Source organism: Corvus brachyrhynchos, unplaced genomic scaffold (genome assembly GCF_000691975.1).
Source record: "Corvus brachyrhynchos isolate BGI_N302 unplaced genomic scaffold, ASM69197v1 scaffold14, whole genome shotgun sequence".
NCBI lineage: Eukaryota > Metazoa > Chordata > Aves > Passeriformes > Corvidae > Corvus > Corvus brachyrhynchos.
The window spans coordinates 21,902,407-21,925,464 of NW_008239110.1; the positions used below are offsets into that span (position 1 = coordinate 21,902,407).

General features: G+C 34.8%; 1 protein-coding gene across 1 annotated transcript in view; it reads left to right on the forward strand.

The window, feature by feature from the left end:
• Positions 1-2,006: 2,006 nt before the first annotated feature.
• The window catches only part of SCAF8 (SR-related CTD associated factor 8), a 39,900-nt gene continuing 18,848 nt past the window's right edge, over positions 2,007-23,058 (forward strand). Inside the window, 12 exon segments of the mRNA XM_008637887.2 lie at positions 2,007-2,131; positions 3,629-3,673; positions 7,235-7,396; positions 10,170-10,245; positions 10,248-10,298; positions 11,461-11,591; positions 14,455-14,631; positions 17,955-18,034; positions 18,436-18,553; positions 21,226-21,357; positions 21,483-21,595; positions 22,080-22,273. Coding sequence (XP_008636109.1) covers positions 2,093-2,131; positions 3,629-3,673; positions 7,235-7,396; positions 10,170-10,245; positions 10,248-10,298; positions 11,461-11,591; positions 14,455-14,631; positions 17,955-18,034; positions 18,436-18,553; positions 21,226-21,357; positions 21,483-21,595; positions 22,080-22,273 — 1,318 coding nt within the window. The 5' untranslated portion in view covers positions 2,007-2,092.

A 23,058-nucleotide genomic window follows, 5' to 3' on the forward strand; every position in this document is an offset into this window, starting at 1 on the left:
AGGAATGCCCAAACTGGCTCTGCTAAGAAACAGTATATAAACAAAAAGTTTCTGGTGCTGTAGTGTTCCCAGAAGTAGTTTAGCTGTAGTTGCACAACATCCAGCCAAACAGTAGCCAGGATGAGTGATTACGTTTTGGTAATTACCCGTGAGTAACTGGAAGCTGAACAGTGAGCTATAAAACAGAGAAGAAACTGGTTTGAGACTCTTGGGGTTTTGCCTCTTTTCTCCCTTTCCCTCATGGTGGTGAAGAGCATTCATATATCTACATTTTAGAAATGTATTGGTTTTTGTTGTGTGAGCAGCACAGAAATAATTCAGAATATTTTGCAACAACTATTAGCATTAGTGAGAAGTAGTAACAGTTGTTTTAAGAGTGGATGTCTAGCTGTTAACTGGTTGTAATTTTACAGTTGTAATGGAAATCCTTTCAAGCTGAGAAGACAGACACTTATGCATGGACAAACCAATTTTTTTCACTTTGTGTTTTGACAGCTATAGGAAGTTTTGGTTAAAACCAGTTTTGACAGGAAAGTATAAAAAAAAGAGCGCCTCATGTTTGGAAGGAGAACAAATCCTTGTCTCTTGGAAACTCAAATATGAAGAAAGAATATCTACTTGTTATCATCAGTGATAAATTATTATAAGCAACTGGGGGAACATGACCTATATTTAAGATTGTCTAATCCTTTCCATGTGTGATCCTGTTTACTCTTACAGTTTGCTTTATTAAATATAAACAATTCTGAACTATGCTTTCTGAGCTAGCAGTTTGCCACAAATATAGCAAATATTAGGAAGTTAAAGATATTGTAAATATCTGTATGGGTATTAATTTGGTTCAATATATTGCATTTCTCAGGCTATGTGGGAGAGGAGAGGGGGTTTTGGCTTTGTTTCTGTTTCAGTTAGTGTTTTATGGAAGAACTCCAATTCTTCCTGTTCTAGGAAGGAAATAAAATTTTGTTTATGGATGGTCCTTATCAGAACTCCATTTTTGAACTAACATGCTTCTAAACATGTTGTAAACAAAAATAAAATGTAAGTCAAGAATGTCCTTGAATCTGGCTTGGCATTTTGTGTCTGGTCTTTTTATGTCTGAAAGTAGCAAATACCAGCCAGTCCATTCTCTTATAACACTTAGAGCTGAAGGAGAAAGGAGCAACATTTTGTTCAAAATCATATATTGTGGATAATTGGAGAGTTTTACAACAAGTAAATAGCCTTGGGAACAAGTTGTTTCTAATTACTACCCATCAGTCATAGCTATGAATTAAGTTACTGTAAAGTTTCCCTGTGTAGCAAATTTCTGATGAATACTTGTCATGCTGGATTGCTTCTGCTGGGAGATGTATGTACCAGCCAAAAGAAGGGAGTTAATACTGCGTCCAGGGAGAACATTGGTGCAAAACTTCACTACCTGTGTGCTGTGGTTGGTGTGCTGGTTAGATATTAGTGAAGTTAAGAAGCTGTGTTTGAAATTGAGAACACAGCTGGATTTTTGCTTAAGTATTTCTAATACTTCTGATATATTACCAAGCTGTTTTAAGTGACAAAATTGCTACATGCTTGTGCTCACATTTTGTTGTTGTTTGTTTGTTTAGTGGAAAATGAAAAGACTTGATTCAGCAGGCGTATGATGATGAATATACTAAGTTAAGATTTTGTTATGCTTCCATAAAGGTATTCAAGTATATTAATGTCTTTGCTCTGGGAAACTTAGTAAGAGCTACCGTATTTGTATGTTGTATGTATTTATTTTGTAACTTCACCTGAAGTGCCTCCAGTATTTAGTGCTAGTAAAGCTAGGTGTTTATATAGGGACCATTGCAAAGAAAAAACTGCTCTCTTTTAAGAATTTTGGATATTACATTATATGTTATTGAGGTTTTTAAAATTTTTTTCTTAAATGGGAATGCCTTTTCTTGCTTAATACATAAAATCCAGTGAAAATTAAAAATGGTATTTTCTTGTGGAAAAATAATGTGTTCTGCTTACAACTGCAGATTATATTTCTGATTACTTTTTTTTTCTTTTTTTTTGGCAGTTGTACTCGCTAAATGATTATAAGCCACCCATTTCTAAAGCTAAAATGACACAGATCACCAAGGCAGCAATCAAGGCTATAAAGGTAAGAAATCAGTTAACTTATTTTGACCTCTTTTACATTTCTCATATATGTCAAAATAATTTTGTGGAATAGTCTAGAGAATTTGCTTCAGAACTTTCCACCTTCCTTGTTGTGTTTACAATTTCCAAGTTATAATCAAATGTCATAGGGGATTTTCAGGAATGCAGCAGAAGGCTTAATTTGTTGTGTGACTTTCATTTGCTGGTTGTCATATGTGAGAAAGAATTATACCAGTTTGACTCTTCTATCAGATCTGAAAGACAGGGTTTTTTCCTCAGTTTAAAAAGGAGACACTGACATGCCTGTTAACAGATGAATAAATAGAAAACTACAATTCACCCGTCCTTCTGCCCTCTCTCCCTTCCTCCCTCCCCAAAATTTATGCATGCCTTCAGATCAATACAACTGTTCATTTTTCTAAATTCCTCACATAGCTTTTCATGGATATTGTTCATAGATTTCAGTTTTCATGTTGCTTGGATACAAATTGTTTTTAAGTTCTAGTCTTAGTGCACTTATTAAAGATTATTCCTGCCACAAAGTAAAACTAATTGCCAAACAACAATGGCACAGCAGAAAAAGTCACTGAAAAAGGGTGAGGGAAACAAGTATGTCACTAGTGTTAAGCATTAAAACAAATGGAAACTCAGTGAGAGCAGGAGAGGTAGAAAAGAGGACAGACCAAACTTATGCTCTTCCTATCTACATTCCTTTGCTGACAATGCAGATATATTTTCATATGCCTATATTGTTGTTTTGTGTAAGTGGGAAAGAGCAATTTGATGACTCAAGAGTGAAATTCAGTGGCTTTCTTAAGTATGTCTGTGTAAGTTAAAGCCTGTGTGTTGCTGTATAATGAAAACGCTGAAAACTTGTATTGAACTTAAACAAGTAATAAATCATAATATATGGTTCTGTTAATTAAGCAGTTAAATGATACCAAAATGTTTTATCATGTACTCAGCTTGGAAATCCTACTTCCACTCCTATCATTTCAATAACAACATTTAATTGTGTAGAGTGGTTATCTCAGTTACTGTCATGATTTAGAGCTATTGTGATTATATGTGAGATTTAAAAAACAATTCCACAAAAGACAGGCCAACTTTAAAGAAAAAGTATTCAGTAGATGTTATTAATTAATGAAAGGCAGAGAAGTCACATGTTTAGTAAAATTAGGTGAATATCTTCAGTAGTGCACAGTGAAATAACCATGTGTTTTGGTGGAACAATTATATTACTCCCCTAGTTCTCAATAAGTAAGTATGCTACTCAAAACATCCAGTGTAAAAAACCTTCAAGAAAAAGAAGAAACACTGATATTATATGTTGTTAAGTGTTTTAAGGAAGATTGCATGTTTAGCTGTAGATATTGGATTGCTGTTTAATGATCCAAAGTTTCTGCTTTTGGTTTTGCTATCAATGTATCAACATACTTGAACAAGTATACGCATCTTCAGATTTTCTCCTCTATTGAAATACTATTTTATTTTTCAGTTCTACAAGCATGTTGTACAGAGTGTTGAGAAATTCATTCAAAAGGTAAGTCAGTCAAGTGGGGGGTTGGGTACACATATGGATTAATATTTTTAGCACATATTAGTTTATTTCCATTTTTAGTCACATTCAATTTCTGCTAGTAATCAGCAGCAGATCATAACCCATGCAGAATGACAAATACTTTGTTCTCATTTTGTTCTTTGGTCTGAGTCACTGTTGATACTGTTTTAAGACTGCTTCTGTATGTATTTGTTTAATGTTAAAAGAGACTGTTAGTGAACAGCTAACAGCAAAACAATTGACAGTTTGGCTAGTGACAGTTGCTTTTGCTTTTATGCCAGGTTTTCCTATTGATTTTAAAGCTGAAGGGAAGATGACCTTCAGCCTCATTTTTTTGTAGCAGGAGATGCAGTATTTCAGTTGATGGTTCTAGCAAGTAAATTAAAACAAAAAGTATTTCTTTGGCTAGGCTAGAATTACTTTTTGGGAAGATGGTAATATTAATTTAAAGATTCTGAATAGCAAAGAAATTTATAGCACTTTCTTTTCTTGCAACAGTTAATTATTCTTGGGTAAAACTACATTTTGCTTCCAGTTGGAAATGCATGGATTCAAATTTGTGAGTCTTCCCTGCTTATCTGTGTTGTACCTGATTGTTCAGTTGGTTATTTTGGTACTGAATTTCTTCTCTCTTTGTAAATAGCAGTAAATTATTATTAAATTGCATTTTAGTTTTGAAAAACTAGCCAGAAAAGTTAGGCTGTTAATGTTGCAATGTTGGATGCAATTTTCTTTCTGTTATCCTTTTTACAAAGCAGTCTGGATTGCTCTGTGTTAGTAAGCTGTCTTGCTCATTGAGTTTTATTCCTTGGTGCTCAGTGTACTCTGCAGTGCCTTTTGCCAGTGGCTAGACAGTGTAAACGGCTTTCACCTTCAGCCTGGTGTCTCAGAAGTATTTTTGAATGAATTATTTAGGTACTCATACATCAGTCCTATGTGAAAAAAAGAGTCATGTATGTTTCAAGCAGTAGTAAAAACTAGTAGTATACTTCATGAACACTGCTAGTTTGTCATCAAGTAGTTGTCTTTTGTGGCCTTGACTCTGACTTCTTCCATCTCTGAGAAAGGGATCACTATCCTCTGGTCCCTGCTCAATGCTACAGGTGAACACAGGAGTAGGAGAGCCGGTATACATCCTATCCATCTCTGACAAGTAGCACTTTGCAGTTTCACATCCTGAAATTAGTTCAGAACTGTCTGAGTTCCAAACTGCGTTTTAGTTGCAGTGGCTGTGATTGGCAGTTCAGTATTCATAGGCACAAGAGAAGTTTTATCCTCTGCATGGAAGAATGGCAGTTTGTCAGGAATGGGACTGGTCGTTCATGACCCTTCCACAAGCTACCAAAACTATCGAGTTATCTTTTCCACATATGCCCTTCAGTGTCCAGTACTGCTCGATGAGGAAATTCTGCACTGTTCATTGCTGGTTAGAGAAGGCAGAGGTATATTCTTATTGATATCCTTCTTAAGGATCACTCTGGATTAGATGATTCCCTTTGGTGGTCTTGATGAGGGTTTTTAAATTATTTAATGAGCAATTTAGTGAAATGTACAACTTATTAATAATTTTAAATAATAACTTCTTGCTTTAGTAGACTGAGAGATAAGCAGATGATAGCTAGGTATTTGATATTAAAGGACTTAAATTGTATGTTTGGAGAACAATTGAGTATTTTTCTGAAAGCAGTCACTTCAAGTTAAAGCTCAAGATGACTGAATCTTTCATTAAAATCTGCTGTAGACCTGACCAGAGTGATGTCAATGCCATCTCAATTAGTTTGCTCTTCATCCTTTACAGCTCCAGTATTTTCTTTCCTAATTTCATGAGGTTACTGAAACTTCAGATGAAATAATTGCCCATGGCATTCTTCATTTTGTGACACTTAACTCATTGGTCTATTGTTACTTTGGTTGACTGTTTTATTCTCTGGCAGAAGATCACTTTAGGGGGTCAAATGATCACGTTTCATATATGTGAGGTGATTCCATTGGAGAGCCAGACTTAATTTCTTTGAGTAATCAAATTACCTTATTGATTACTCACTCAGAAAATAAGTAAATATTTGTGTGTAAAAGCTGTCCCGTCTAAGATTAGGCATATGCAGGTTCAAAGCCCCAGTGTTAATTTTTATTTAATTTTTAATCGTATTTTATTGCCTTTTTCATATAATCTATATTATTACACTAATTATCATATTTTGCTTTCTTTATGTGCCATGTTTTAAAATACTTCACCTAATATATTTCCTGAGTTTTTTTGAATATCTGTGAGCTTTATTAATTTGAATATTGTGAAAAGTTGTATAGCTGTCTGTTCCGTATGAAGAATACTCCTTTTTAATAATTTAAATTAAATTTCAGAAGCTACAATACGTTGAAGTGATTTTCTGAAGACAGCATATTATATCCAATTTAAGCTTAATGATGCACATGTATTCCACACACATTTTTAAAAATAAAGAATGCCATACCTAATTACACTGAACCGTGTTTAGAAACTAAAGAAGTGCTTTCTCAAGGTTGCAAGTGTTAGCAAATCAACACTTTTCAAAACAGAACATTTGTATCCAGGGCATAGTAAAATTAATATTCTGAAGTGTTTGGCACTTTATTAAAGATTATTAACTTAGTGTGTTGCATAATTTGTTTATAGAGAGGAAAAGGGTGTCATTTCCCATGTTTTCCACAGTACCGTGTGTGATAACTGTGTACACCCAATATTTATTAAGTGAATCCATAACATAATGTATTCTGATGGTGACTTCATTCTATTTTTGGACCACTATTCGTTCTGTCTTAAAACTGGTTGCAGTAATGTGGTGTAACTACTTTGCAATTAGAAGACAAAGATTTTAGCATTAGTTGTTAAAAAAGTAAAATTACATAACTAGTTAGTATTTTAGTTAGCAGACATGCCTTATATATCATGCTGTTTGCAAATTATGCAAGTTTTCCAGAGTTCTAAAATAAATATCATTGGTATATTCTCAACCAAACAGATGTCCCCATAAATATGTTTTTCTTCTGCAGGGCAGGATATACAACACCCTAATTACAACAATAAAAAATAAAATAAACAAATTTTAACTTTAATGTTTACTTTGATGCTAAAGAAGGACAAAAAATATCTTGAATTACATTTACAGCTAGTCCAAATGTACTATTAAGTACATTAAGTGTACTATTACTATTTATGCAGTACTCTGAAAATAGAGTGTGCATTTTAAAAGGGTATGTGGCTTGTGTGTTAATTTTTTTAATGGGTAGATTTTAAATAGTTAATTTTTTGGCAGTAAGAAATTGATTTTACACCATTTACATGCCTGTGGAATGCATGCAGGTGTGATAATTTAAGCATTAGATGTTTAAATGTTAGATGTTTTTGAGAAGGTTTCATTTTCCAGGACAATTTATTAAATAAGAGAACATTTCAGTGTAGTTGGACCCATTTAAAAATTAGAGAGGATTGTTCGTATTTACTCTGCTGTTAATGATTTTGGTTATTTTTCACATATGCTCATTTTAAATTACCATTCTTTATAGTGCAAACCAGAGTACAAGGTGCCTGGTCTGTATGTCATTGACTCCATTGTGAGACAGTCCCGGCATCAGTTTGGACAAGAAAAGGATGTGTTTGCACCAAGGTTCAGCAATAACATCATCAGCACGTTCCAGAACTTGTACCGTTGTCCTGGTGATGACAAGGTAAACCACTTACAGATCTTTCTACTTAAAACAATCTTTAGCATATCATCTATAAAGAGTAAAGATTTTGATCTCTTTCTACTTGCTGGAGGGGACCTACTTATAAACTTGCCCTGTATATGTATTTCTTAATGCTGCTTGTCTTAGTGTAGGGATTGGAAAGATACATTCCATAGATTAGAGTTTTGAGAAAGTGATCTTCCCTATGATTCTATGATCATCCAGCAGCTAAATAAGATTTAACTTGAATGGTTTGACTCAATAGTTCAGCTGTTCCCTTGGATGGCAGTAGTTGAGATAGCTACCAAATCCTGTTTCTAAAAGATTGGCTGGAAATAGCAGAGTGCAGGCAGTTTAACTTCCTTCATATTTGTCCTTGGTTGTAAAATTGGTAGTGTTTCTTCTCATTGAATAACTATGAAAAGGTGGGGAATGCTAAGGGCTTTGTCTTCACAGAAATTTGTGTGATAGAGTCATTAAGTAAAGTAGTAAGTGAGACAGGATGCTACAGGAAGAGAATAATTATATTTTGAATAGTTACATGCCTTCCTACAGCGGTTTTTTTCAACCAGAGACCTGAAAACCCAAGGCATCCATGGAAGGTGATTAAGGCAAGTTCAGTCATTGTGTTATCCTAGGATTCCTGCCTTTTTAGAGTAGTTAGGACCTCTGCAGGAAAATGTCAGGAGCTGCATTTTTTGGTTGGATAAACTTGGCTAAGGATGTCTGTCTTCTCTCTGCAACTGAGTTCTGAGGTGTTGCTGAACAGGTTATTTAAGTTAAATGACATTTTTCCAGTCTGGTTTTAGGTTAACTGTGTGATTAACTTGTGCTGCTTCAATTCCACAGCTTTTTACTGTTTTTTTTAATAAATAGGCACAACTTTTAAACTTACATTTGTATTCATTTAGTTGTATTCCTTTAGCAGTATTAGTGTGTTTTGTAAACTCATTTAGCTTGCTACTTTGGGAAGTATACTAATACAGAAATAGCTTGATGTATTGAAGAAGGCGAGATTGGAACAAGGATGGACGCAAGTACTCAGTTTGGGTCTGGTTTTAAAAAATACATAGTAAATTTATTGTAGGCTAAGAAATAGCACTACTTGTCCTGTGATATTTCAATGCATGGCAATTAATTTATTGCATTAGAGGTGTTTGATGTGAAGAGAGATAGTAAAACAGTCTATTGAGGGTCTCCACAAAAGACCTGTCAGGTTCACTTCTAGGATATTTTTCACCTCAGCGTAAAATGTATTTTTCAATCGGAAGTCTTGCTGCTGTGCTGCATATGGGTTCAATATAATATGAAGGTCTTTGTGCTGTGAAAGTAATTATCCTATACATTGCCCGGCAAAAAACTGTGCTGTCAGAGACCAAGATATATACCTGGTTGGTAACATTTTGGTGTTTAATCTGATTGAAAGACATAATGGAGAAACACAGCAGTTATCTTTATATGAGCAAACTTGGAATTTGTTTTTGAATCAAGCAGAAATGCAGTAACATTTCATTTAAGGTAACAACAAAAACACGTCACTGATTCCTCTGTCTGGCGCAGAGAAAGTGCAAGGTGCAGGTAGATACTGAGCCACAGGAACAGTTTTACATTTCTGTTCTGGAGAAATGAGGGAAGTTAGAGCCTCTGGTGGACTTGTCAAGGACTGCTTATTAAACAGCCTTTCAAAGAAGAAAGGCTCGGATACCGGAATTCTGAGTGGAAGCCATCAGAGATTTCTTTAAGGGAACTCTAAATTGCATTTTCCATGCAGTGAAAGTTCAGCACTTCTCTCTATTAAATATCCTCTTGTAGTTCTGGGCAAACAGACTTCTGTTTCTTTGTTTTGAGCACTGTGGCTAAGTACTTCATGTTCTTGTTTTATAGAATTCAAGTAATTAAACCATCTTTGTGAAAGCAAACACCAGATCCTATGAAGAATTTCTTGCTGTTTGTAATACAACTCACTTTTTTCCCCAAAATAAAGCAAAATCTTTCCTTTTGGTGGAAGTGAAGCTTATTAAAAAAAAAGTCTGGAAGCAGATCAAAATGGTGATCTGTTTATGATGTAATAGAATGCTTCTATTGAAATAGAAAAAAATAAAATAAAAATGTAAGCTGAACAATGAGTTACAGCTAATGGAATTATGTGAAGCCTTAATTCTGATTTTTTTTTTTTCCCTTCCCCACGATCCACATTTTTTAATATTACTATGTATTTTCAATAGGCAGGTAGTTGTGTTCCAGTTTAAACTTCTAAGTTCCTCACTTCATGAGGAAATGAGAATAGAAATGAGCTTGCAAAATATTAAGCTGCTTTTCCAATAAAAATATTTAGCAGTCTTATTGGTATATGCCCATTTTTCAGTGCACATAAATGATTTTGATTCATAGGCAGAATAGAATCACATTTATATATGTTAACTATAAAAAATTAGGAGACTAGTAATTCATTATTTTAATTACTAGCCATGTTTTAAAATGCTTCCTTAAAATAATTTTCCTTCCATGTCATCTTCCAAGAGTAGAGGCATGTTTTTGGTTGAGAGAACATTGTCACCTGTGTGTAGTAGCTCCTTGCTGTTGCCTAGGGTCAGTCTCAGATTGATAGTTCTGACATCTTTGGTGTGATCCAGTATAACTGTCCTCGCTCTCTGCAAATCTGAAGGTCCTTCAGTCTAGACAGATTAACATTGCTAGCTAAGAATTCCATAATCAATAATAACAAGAAAAATAAGCATGACTCAGGTCTTTTGTTGTCTTTTCTTCATTTTAGAGTAAAATTGTTAGAGTGCTAAATTTATGGCAGAAGAATAATGTGTTCAAGAGTGAAATTATTCAGCCTCTCTTGGATTGACCCCTGTCTTGCCCAGCACTACAGCTGCTATGAGCAACAATACGCCAGGTAAACAAAACCAGATGGAAGTCATAATTTGAATCAAAACACTTCTGTCAGCTTTGGTATGTTGCCTGTTAACATGCTGAAGTATCTCACTTGAGTGCTAGAAAGAAGTATATTACAGATATCATCAAGATCAGGGAAACAGGAAAACATTATGATAAATGTGGACTTAATCATTTTGTACACTGAGCATCTGCCTTGCTTATGTAGGTAGATGGCAGGAAAATAGATTTTTAACTTTGTCACTTCATCAAAATTTTTTCTTTCGAGGTTGGGATATATGGGAAGTTGGCCAGATAGGAATGGCTTCTGGCACTTGCCTTTGTAACCCACCTTTTGCTGATCCCATGCTGAAAAGCAATGGGATGGACACATTCACCTTAGTTTTCAGTGGGAAAGCAAATTTGTGAAATTTTCAGATCCTGGAGTGCCTTTTCTGCATCTTCTAGCTCAGTATTATTTATTTAGTATGACTTCATTAAATTGTTGGAATCATAAGTCTGCTCTAACGTGTTCTTAGATTCTGATGCAAATTGACTTTTAAAACAGTAATCTAGTCATATTTAGCATTCATTGGTGTATCCCTACTTCTGAGCTATAAATGCAAAAGTACTTGCAGGTATAGAGGATTCTTCTGGATTATGGCATGAAACTAATTATCAGAGTGCTGATTTAGTCTCAGTGTTTTTCTTGAGAAAAAGCAATAAAACAAGCAGTCCTCATGAATCCAGCTGATGTAGGTTGAAATTTTTAGTTGAATCCTTAGGACTCCTCCTGGGGATAAAGTGCGAGTCCAGTGAGATTTAGACTAGCAGACGAGTAGATTGCTAACAATTATCTTTTGGTATATGTAGTTTCCACTGAATGTTTTGGAATACTGTGTGAAACCTATTTATTTTGCCTTCATCAGTGTTTTCGTTAGTAGCCCCAATAGGTCAATAATGAAAAGATCTGTGAACTACACTAATACAAAGTAATTCTGCTACTTTAGGAATGTTCATGTGAGTCTGTGTTATTTCTGTGTGCTCTCTGTGTATGTCAGAAAAATAGTTTCAATTGATGTGCTTTCTCAGTATTTAATAACAGCAGGCTTTTTTCTTCTCTAACACTATTTTTAAATTTCTATGTTAAAATATTTTGGCATATTGGTTTTTCTCTTTTTTAGGTACACCTGTGACTCCAGTTACCCCAGCCAATGTGGCGCAGAGTTTACCTGATCCTTGGGTATCCCAGATTGCTAACACAGACACCCTTGCTGCTGTTGCACAGATTTTACAGAGTCCTCAAGGCCAGCAGGTAACTATTTTGTAGACAGTTACACTGTAGACACTGTAGACTGTCTGATACTTTGTGTCTTTAAGGTACAGGTAAGGAATGCTTTCAGGAGTATCTCTTAGATTTGTGTCCAGTATCCATGTTAACTGTCCAATGAGGCTGTTCATCACGAGTAAGTTCCAGGTTAGTTAAAACTCCATGTTACCTTTTGTAGCCAACCCTGTTTGTTCCTTAAAAGTGTCTCAGGTGGTTTCAGATAAGATGGTCTGTAATACATGTCTATATCGATGACAAGTATGGATCTATTGCAGATGACTAAGTCAAGAGCAACAATAATATTTCATGGATACAGATATAAAATAGAATGCAAGTTAAAGCACATTTTTCTTTTGGAAGCCTGAAGAGGAGCTAAACATTGTACAGAATTACAGGATGGGAGCAAACTTTTTCAGGAATTGTACTGTGTGTTGATTCAATTTTTTATCTTTCCATCAGCTAAACATAGGTTTCATTTTGCAGCATTCAAAAATAAGAACTTGGAAGTTACTATGTTCTTCAGTTTTTAAATGCTCAACTCCAAAAAAGTGTCTTGATGTTCAGCATCACAAGAACCGCTTGTCCTCTTAACTCAGTCACACACAATTGTCTTTCTGTAAAAATGTAGATCATAATTTTTCAATCTGTGCTAGAACTATGGCACCTGCATAACTTTGGCATTACGCTTTTTATTTGGACTGAGGTTGTTTTACCTGCTGGCATACTAAACAAAAATACACACATATGAATGAGAAGCAGTGGCCAGTGAAAGTTCTGGTGCTGGCAGTAAGAACTTTACTTAGTGAGAATGTTTTACACTATTTAGCTAACCAGAGTTATCTGTAATTGTTCATAAATGAAGTGGAGGGAATACTTTCATCTGATTACACTGGAAGAAACTGAAAAGCAAAGGAAAGTGAGTTTGTGGGATACTTTGTGAAATATGGAGGAAAAATAGTGGACTTGCTCTTAAACAAGGAAAAGATATGAAGTGAGAATGGTAAATGCATGGAAAGTCAGTGAGGTAATTCAAAGTTTGTTGCTTAGAGAATACAAAAAAAGAAAATGAAGCAAGAGAAAAAAGTGAAGATGACAAAGCAATTACCGTTTTAAAGACAGCAGATCACGAAGAAATAACATTTGGATATTTAGCTGAAAATAGTCTTAAGCAGAAGTGTGGAGACAGACTGGGTACACAAAAAATATGTACATAGGATTGGTAGATGAACTATGATACTTGCTTACATGCTGTCTATCTCTTTTATTCTTGTTCTCCAAACCACTCCATCTGCCACAGCCTCTCCCTGGCTCCCCAGCTCCACAGACCTTGATTTAATCCTACAATTGTGTTTTATTGGTGAGAATGCGTGCAGGTAAATTGAGAGTCCAGACACAGGAGAGGGCAGACTAAGAAAGATGTGACCAACAAGAATGTGAAAACAGCAAGAATGGTGCCCATCCAGGATTCTTCCACTTGAGAGCCTCCATCTCTGCTTCTTCAGTTTGATTCCTTCCTACTGAGAGCAATGCACAAGGTGGACCAGCTGTATCAGCCAAGTGGGGAGGTGTGGGGGAACTCTTCAGCTTTACCTATTGCAACAATCAGTGAAAGCTCTTGCTGAGGTAGAACAACAATTGAAGCCTTTTCAGAGGCTCTGCTGTATAAGAAATCTGTATAACTGTTTTTAAAAGTAAAAGAATAGGGAGAATTGTTTCACATTATCAGAAAGTAACTCTTAAAACAATCTTGAAAAAGGGTCACACATTTTTGATGCATTGTAGAAAAGAAATTCAACCTAATCAGCTTATGAAGTTTCTAGTGAGGCTAGTAAGAAGGGATGGATTGAACCCTCTAAGAGTTCAGTAGGGAACCCTATAAGGAGTTGGAATATGAATGTAAGGATAATCAGGGACTTAGGTCAGCATAGTTTGAACTGCCTGGATTTGCTTAACCTTTTTTCCACAAATATCTGAAGATAAGGCTCCAGGGATTTCTCTCTTTGAATGTCAAAGAACTGCTTCCTCTAATTCCACAGTGCTTTAGGAGAGCTTCTTCCCATAGGGTTAATATTTTTCCTTAAGGCAAATTTTGTTGAAGCATCCCTATTCAACAGATAAGTTGATCTGCACATGAAAAAGCCTTTGATTTCCTCTTTAGGACAGCTTCCTAGAAGATTATGTATAGATAGGGATTTGTAAAGAAAGATAGGAAGTAAGGCAATCAAGATAGACCAGGTGATTGGTTTGTACATTTGCTTTTTATATTTTGTTAACATAGCAAGGGCATTGCATTCTATCAGCCCAAACCTGAGTTTCACTGTGAGATTTTGCTTGTGTCTTGTGCAGAGACACTGGTGCAAGCTCTCCATATGAATAGGTTGCATTGGCCTGAAGTGGAGCTTGCCACGGTGCAGGTCTTTTCTCTGTAGAAATGCTGTTACAGGACACAGATTCTCCTAATATAGGTGGGCCCTTAGGAAGCTGGAGTAGGCTAACAGATTTTTTTCAGGTCAAAAGGAATCAAACTGGAGAAACAGAAGAGGGGGAACCCTAGAAAGCAGGAAATCCTGAGTGGTGACTGGCATCATCATGCAACCTGTCAGAGCAAGTTAGGAAGAAGAAGCATCTGCCTATCTTATCAGCCCCAGAAAACAAATTAGCCAGTAAGTGGGAAAAAAATTTGCTGTAAATGAAAACAAATTAAGACAAAATAATAGCCATAGGTTAGATGATACTTCATTCCTGAGGGGTTTTTTTACTAAGTGGAAGGGGAAAAGTCTGTTTTGTACTTTGTTTTTTGCTTAAAAAAACCTCTTGTTCAATGTATTTGTTATCTTTTCTGTTTTAGCTTCAGCAGTTGATACAGACACTGCAGATACAGCAGCAGAAACCTCAGCCTTCACTACTTCAAGCCCTGGATGCTGGTCTTGTCGTCCAGTTACAGGCCCTCACGGCACAACTCACAGCTGCTGCTGCTGCTGCTAACACACTTAATCCACTGGAACAGAGTGTCTCTTTTAATAAGGTAGAAGTAGAATAATAGAAATTTGAAGAAGTATTTATTTTTAAAATATATGTATATGAGAAGTTCTCCTGGATTTTATTGTTTGACTCTGAACATTTTAAAAATACATTAATATACTATAAAGTGCTTACATCTTGAAAATACAAAAAAAGTGTCTAGACAGAATAGAGTAAATGAAAATATTAGTTGCATATTAGTTTAGGGCTAAATGGCACATAGTAGAATATCTAGAGTTGGAAGGGATCCATAAAGTTTATTGAATATGGTAATGGATTTGATTTAGCAAAGGTAAGCCATTGTTACATATGTTTTCTCACCCTTTGTAAGACAGCAGTGAGAATTGTTTCTTACAAGGTAATAAATGGAAAATATGCAGAAATTATATTTCCAAAAAAAAAAAAGAAAAAAGAGCCAAAAACCCCCAAAACAAGCTACAAACAAACCCAGAAATTTAAGAAAACTAATGTAATTGAATACCAGGTGGTAACAACCATGCAGGCAATTGCAGTCATAGTAGTATAATACTTATAATAAAAAAAAGGATGAACTTCTGCTCAAAGAATTATAACTAACTAAATAAATAAACTGGAAGAAACAGTTTGTGAGTACATAATCTCTGTAGCTTTGTCCTGGAGTGAATAAATACTAAGAAAAGGAAGTCGGAGAAGAAAAACAACCTTTTTTATTCTTAACTCAGATAATCTCTTCTTATTAAAAATAATGCAGCTGTAAAAATAAGTCAGGAAAAGAATGGCCTGTACTCCTGTTCTACCATCAACTCAAGAAGGGTGTGGCCCCAGGGAATGAATGCATCAGCTGATAGGGAGTGCCATAATATTTACATACAGAAAGTATTTCATAATTTGGCATTATTCTGCAGACTTCAATTCCAGCATTTCCATGGATAGGTGTACTCATAGCTATGGCTGCCTTGAATGTTGCACAGCGTAAATGAAGTAAATTAAAGGAATTCACGTTCTGATGAGATGTTTATATACAGACATAAAAAAGAGGCAGCTTTTAGGATAAAAAAACATTTATTAGTATTCTAATCCAAAGGAAACAGTGAAGCACAGTTTTCATTCCATGACATAATGTTGGTGAATTGCATAAAAAATATGAACCATGCAGGAAAATAGTTTTGATCAATGCATAAGTATCCAGTTTATCTTTTTTTAAAAAAACCCTATTCCTAATACATTTGACAGTTCTTCCAATCCTTTGTTTTCAAGCTCTTCAGTCTCTGTACTGTCTTGTGTTACTTAATTGTGCAAATTAATATGCATTATGTGGAAAATTCTTTTGGCAACATCAAATGTGCATGTTTTTGACCTTGCTACAGAACCATATCCCTGTGTTATGGTAAAAAAAATTTGATCAATATTTCCTGTGCATTTACCCTACTCTTTTTATTGTAATTTCCAAATAGAATATCCTGATCCTTACAAAAAAATTTGTTTCCTTTCAAATAAAAAGCTTTTTTCATGTCTTTAATTCTTTCTGTTGCTTTTTTGGAACATATTTTCTTCTTAGGTAATTAAAGTAACATATGTAGCATAAAGGGAAGGTTCTGTGCTTCTTATATGCATGTGTGTGTAACATTAAATTTGATATCCTAGTATTTAATTTAGTTTAATTCCTATTACTTCATTGTAGAGAGTATTCTTTTACAAACTATGTAAAAATCAAGATCTTTCAGTTCAGATTTTTGGCTTTCTATATGTACGATGTTACTTCAAACAAATGTAAACATAAATCATGCTGGACATTTACCTGTCTTGGCTGGAAGTTCTCTGGTTTTCTCTGGCCTCAGTTAATCTAAATGTTTGTTTTGTTAGTCATGAACTGTTGACTATTTTCTATTTATTTCTTTTCTCAGATATATAAATAGTATATATTCTGTTATTTTCCTTCCTACTTTGTCATGATGGAAGATACATGATGATCAGTAGTATTTTAAGTTTGAGGTTGTTTGTTTAAAATGCACAGTTTTTTTCAGAGCAGCAGCATTTTATAAGTGCTTCACTGGAAAATATTCTAACAGTACAAACAAAAAAGGCAGTCGCCTTGCTTTATATAGATTAGGTATATATATGGTGAAAGTTGTTCTGGATTTTAACATCCCATCTCACATAAGCTTGATGGTCTGTGTTTCTACTGTGTTTTCTCAGAGTCATATTCTGTCCTGCTTTCATAAATATTGTATTGGGAAAAGTGGTTCTAAAAATTCTTGATTGATCAGTCTTCTAGTTAGCTTAGGCGTTGTTCTTCTTGCTGGACTCCAGTAATTGAGAATAAATAGAACATCCTGAGAGAAAATGGGCTACTGAATCACCGTGGTTTGTTGCTGAAGATGTTTTTGCCTTAGTATTTCAAAATGACTGCCTTATGTTCTCATCCTCTTGGTTTTTTTCTTCTGAGATTAAGGTTTGAGAAGAAGTTATGGTGGTTTTTAGTATAGCATTAGCTAGAAGAAGACTTCCAAGGTGGGCAAAGATGCATGGACATGGCTTTAGTAGCACAGCTCTATCACTATGTAGTGAAAAAAAAGCCAATCTCACTGACAAATAACATCTGTTGTATTTCTTCATGCTTGTTCTTTAGTTTTCTCTTCAAGAAAGTAAAGTGCTACTAAAATGCTTCTGGACTTTTAAAAATTAATAGATAAACTTTTTTACTTAAGCGGAACTCCAGTTTAGACATCTTCGCAGATAAAACAGGAAGTTTATTCAAGTTTTTCTCCTTGTCAGATACCTTTCTTTTTATCCATTATAAGGCTTATTCCTCTTACATGATAACTGCTTGCTTTGATTTTTTTTGCAGACTATGTGAGAAGTTGTTTTCAAGGAGCAGTATATTTGAAGGAATTCAGGTTGTCTAAATGACACGTGTGTGAAAATACAGTAATTCTTTGTGAAGTAATCAAGCTGTAGGTCTTCTCTTGATATGAGCAGAGCAGTTTGCTGATAACCAAAGGATTGAATAGTTGGCCTCTTCGTAGTAATTCCTTCTAATTAAAGGTACCATTACATAAAATTAATCTTTATTTAAGCTTTACTCCAAAGTAGCTCTGAGTTACTGTGGAAAGCACGTGTGGTTGTACTTGCAGCAGCAGAGCTCAAGAAAGCTGGGGCAAGATTTGATGCACTCAAGAGTTTGATAGCAATAGGAGTATGACATTGGATTTTCTATTCAGGTTATTTGCCAAAGTTTTTTTGTTTTTTCTTAAATTGAGAAATAAGAGCATCTTCCTATTGAAAAGGAAATATACATAAAGGGACATATAAGAAGTGTTCAGTAATGCCTATTTTGTTTTCTCCTAGAAGCTGATGGACAGGTTTGACTTTGGCGAAGAATCGGAACAAAATGAAGAGCCTAAAAAGGAAACTCCCTCTTCCCAATTGTAAGACCAAGCTCTGTTTCTTATGGAAAATGCTAAAATTTGCGTGATGTTAGTTGAACATTAGGATTAAGTAAGGAAAATATTTCTTTCAGAGCATAAGTACACCAAAACAGTTGGAAAAAACAGTTTACTAAATTAAACATACACACTTTACTGTAAGTCTGTGTGCCTGAATTTTTGATGACTTTATCTTCAAGTTAGCATGTTCTTTGCTTTTTATAGTTATATTTATACAGTTGATGGTATAATGATACTATTAGAAAGTGGAACTAGCTCCATTGTCCTCATTATTTCACATTTTAGTTAACTCGAAACCCAGTTGTGAAGACCTATTTACTAACTGTTTAAACCAAGAGAAAAACTGTAGGCTTTTTTTTAAAATTAAAATTATTTCATTTTAGGCCATTAGTACCAGAATCTGTGAACAACTCACTTTTTCACCAACTAGCTGAACAGCTACAGCAACAAAATTTAGAACATCTCAGACAACAGCTTTTGGAGCAGCAGCAGCCTCAAAAGGTAAGAACTCCATCTTGTGGCCATTGTAGTAATTTATGTTCTCCACTGATAAAATATTCCAGGACAAAAAAGTTGTGTTGTTACTGACAGTTTTCTTATAATTAAAGTCTTTGTCACTAGCTGACCATGTAACAGAAGCTTGCAGAATAAGTGGGACAAGTGGAAAAGAGTGCTTAAAGCAGAAAAAACCCACAACCAAATGTGTGGGGTATACATTTTGCTTCTCTTAGGAAGGAGTACTCATTAGCTGAGTTAGACATGACTGTGCTTTGACTGTTCAGCTCTTTGTATGGGGGGGAAAAAAGTAAGGTGAGCACTGAAGCGATTATGCTCCTGTCTCTGAAGGGAGGACAGAATAGAGACTGTGGATAACTTTAATTTCCCCAGGTTTAATGTCTTGACTAATAATTGTCTCATTCTGTTGAAGAATCTGAGCTAAAGAATACAGTCATATATTTCCTGAGAAATTATTCATTAAGAACTGGTGCTTGAGACAGCCCAAGGTTCCTTCTTAACTATATGAATTGTGTCCTCTCTACGCTGAAGTAACTTGGCTTATTTCTACTGAGGTTAGTCCTCAGTACTTAACTGTTCTTTTCCCCCTCCTGATCCCATTTTAAAAAAAACAAAACAAAACAGAACAGAAGTATTTTGTCTTGATACTGGCCAGGTATAAAGTGGACTTCATGTGGAGTGTTTGGATCTGGCTTCACAGGAAAATAAGAATCTCAGATTGAAAGAAAAGACAAGGGATCACAAACTTAACAAACATCTGCTGGAGATTTTAGTTTAAGCTGTGCAAAGGCAAAGTTGTAGAACCATTGAATAGTCAGAGTTGGAAGAGACCTTAAGATCTTCAAGTCCAGTTGTCAACCAGCACTGCCACTGTAACCCCTGAACCACTAAACCACATCACCCAGCCCACATCCAGATATCTCTTGAACTCCACTAGGGATGGTGACCCCACCACCTCCCTGAGCAATCTAATCCATTCCAATTTATTTACAGTTTTATTTTCATTTCTCATTTAAGTGTAGTAAATGAAAAAGAATATACAACATAGCTAGAGACTAAATAGTTTTGGATGTTGGTGGATATCTAGCCATTTCCATCTTTAAACACTAAAAATGTTGTAAAGGAATAAAGCATTGAAGAATGCTTCTGTTTGAGGAGCTTTTGATGTGTCATATCAAAAAGTAATTGTCTAATTTGAATATAAAAATATTGAATGTCTACCTTATTGTAAAATAAGCAAAATCAAAGTTTACAATACATTTATGGGAAGAATGTTTACTTGACTCTCCCCTTACTATTTGATTTTCTATTCCAAGACCTGAAGGATTTTCCCTTCAGATCCAGTCTTCTTGTCTAGTCAGTATGGAGAGAAAGTTTTCTTTTCACCTTGATAAGAGCTAAAAGATACAAACTTCTTCTGGAACTACTTTGTAATGACTGCAGCACGTTATGGGTCATATTTTCTTTAATTCCATGTGTAAGTTTCATTGAGAAAGATCAAAGAGAAAGAGAAGGAAAGATAAAGCACAAAACAAAATTACTAGGCATCTGATCAGCAGAGGGAGCGGAGGAGAGGACAGAGATAAGAACAGAAGGAGCAACAAGAAATGTAGGCCTTGATATCAAGAAACAGGTTGTTGAAGAATAATTAAATGTAAGGAAAATGAGACAAAACATACTGTCAGAAGACAAATAAATTAACTGAATTATAGGAGAATTTTTTTTACATACTTGTTATAATATGTTTAAAAAATACGAAGATAAAATTGTTACTACTAGTCATTCTGCTAACTTCCTGTCGTTCTCTGGGCGCATAGAACAGGTAGGATTTGTTTAATTAAAAGTTAAAGTATAGTGAGGATCACTGAAATGTTTACCTGCATTAATGGGTTATAGATCTTAAATTACTTATCAGAATTGTTCTCATACAATTTCTTAATATTTTAATTTCATTTATTCTAGTTCTTGAATTTATCTTTAATCTTAGAGATATTTATTCCAAATCTGTACATTCAGGCAATGCACAGGCCATTACAGTTTTTTCTCTAGCAAGTCACCAACACCTTTAGTATTCCACATTCTTTAACTTTGGTGTTTTTTCAGAACTGCTTATTTTGTTAGGTCTCTTGGAATTGCTATGTTGACATAAATGGCAATAAATTTCCTCCCTTTCAGAAATTGCTTGTCTGAAACTGGGCACTGTAAGAAAGTTCAGACTAGTGTAAATTTTTTAACTAGTTCAATTGGTATAGCAAATATTTTTATTATGTTAGAATCAAAATAACATTTATTAATACATATGGATGGTGGACAAGTGGGTATCTTTCAGGGTCACTACATATGGCTAGTTTGTCCTGTGAATTTTTGTTTTGAAGCAGCTGAATTAAGCAGTAAGTTGTGTACTTTGTGTATTCTGTGTACTGTGGTTTTTTGATTCAGCAAATAGATACTAATCTTTTATAATCAGGAATACTAATTATTTCAATGTTTTGTGTTTAAAGATGATACCATAAAAGAAGGAATGGAATGGATTGATATCCAGTTCAGCTTTCATATTAATGAGAAGTGGGAATATTTTTTTCATATAGTATCACATTTTGACAGTAAGCATTTGTAATTGCAAGGGGCTTTATGGTATATTATTAACTGTTATTTAGGCAAGCCCTGAGGAGAATCAAGAAGGAAATTTTGGTTCAGAGCACTCTGCGTCACCATCACAAGGGAGCAGTCAACAGCAGTTTTTAGAAGTGGAAACTAATGTAGATGATTCAATGGATATTCAACAACAGGTAAAACTATTTAAAATTTTATTACAGAAATTGAAAGGAAAACACATAATAACATGATTTCAAGTTGTATATATTGTGAGTATGTTTATTAAGTGTTATTGAACATCTTTTATGTCTTATCTCAGGACATGGATATAGATGAAGGTCAGGATATTGCTGAAGAAGAGATTTTTGAACAAGAAGAAAAGAAATCAGCTGTTCGTTCAAGATCAAGAACTCGTTCAAGATCTCGTTCAAGGTTCTGTAATTACCTTGTATTAAGTAAATGAAGGTTTTCTGAAAAAAACTTGCAATTTGTGATTGTCAGTCTCAATTCTGTATTTTCCAAAATTGTCATAAGTAGTTTTTGGCAATGAAAAGATGCTTTCATTAAGTATTTGTGTGTTAGATGCAGACTGTGTGACAGGTCATTTGCCATATCTGTGGTTTAACTGAAATTCTTTAAGACCTGTTTAGGTTACAGAAATAGCTAACACTAGCCAGCTGGGCAGGCTTTCTGTGCCAGAGAATTAGGTAGTGTAAATATAGAACATTTTGAATGTGTTTTGTTTTAAGGTGTACATTCTATTCCTCACCCAAATGGCATTAAGTTTATTTCCTGAAGCAGTTTTAGTGAATATAGTGGAAATATCTGTGTAGTGCTTAAAGTTTGTAGTTAAAGGACAACTAAGTCAGAGTATTTTTTTTTTTAACACAGCATACTAAAATTAAGTATTTTGTAGGTCACCAAGGAAACGAAGGTCTAGATCACGGTCTGGTTCTCGTAAACGGAAACACAGAAAGCGTTCACGCTCAAGATCAAGAGAAAGGAAGAGAAAGTCATCTCGGTCATACTCCAGTGAAAGAAGGGCTCGGGAAAGGGAAAAAGAACGTCAGAAAAAGGGATTGCCTCCTATACGTTCAAAAACACTAAGCGGTAAGTGGCACCTACTTAGTGTTTTAAAAATGTAGGATTAAATGGGAAAAAGGCTTAGTTTTCATTGACAGAACAAGATTTATGTTGACTACTTATAAATAAGTTTAATTTCTGATGTTTCTTACAACTTACAAAGGTACATCATGTCATCTTAGATGAGAGCAAGTGTCATACTGTTCTACTGATGTTTTTACTCACACTGTTGCACCAGTTTGCTTCTAAGCAGAGAGCAGCAAGGGCTGTCTCTAAGTTACAATCTTCTTTCTCTTTAATGCCATTTTTAACGGGACATTTGAAGATATCCAGCAGCTGATCTTAAAATTGTTAGACTGGTAAAACATTAAAAGTGTGTAGTACACACTTTGAACACTTTGATAGATATCTTAAAAGCCCATGTTTTAAAACCTTTACAGTGTTTTTTTTAATAGATTTTCAGAGGAATGTAGTGCCAAAGCAGGTGGAATTTGCTAGTGTAAGACAGACCATAATGGTGGTATCTTAAGAAAATATTCAAAAACCAAGGGGATTTCAGCCTCTGCAGGGTGCTGCTGCACACCTGCATTTCTATAGAGAATTCACATACTTAAAAAAAAGGAAGATAGTAAGGAGAAAAACAACTTCCTCCACACAGTTGCTTAAATCAAAGGGGATGTATTTTGAGAATTTAACTTTGTTTATATAGTTTATAACCTGTTTCTGATGTAGTTTCGCATTTATCTTGTGTCTTAGAACTATATTGTTGATTTGCCAAGCAGCTCACAACTCATTTTTATAAAGGAAAGAGT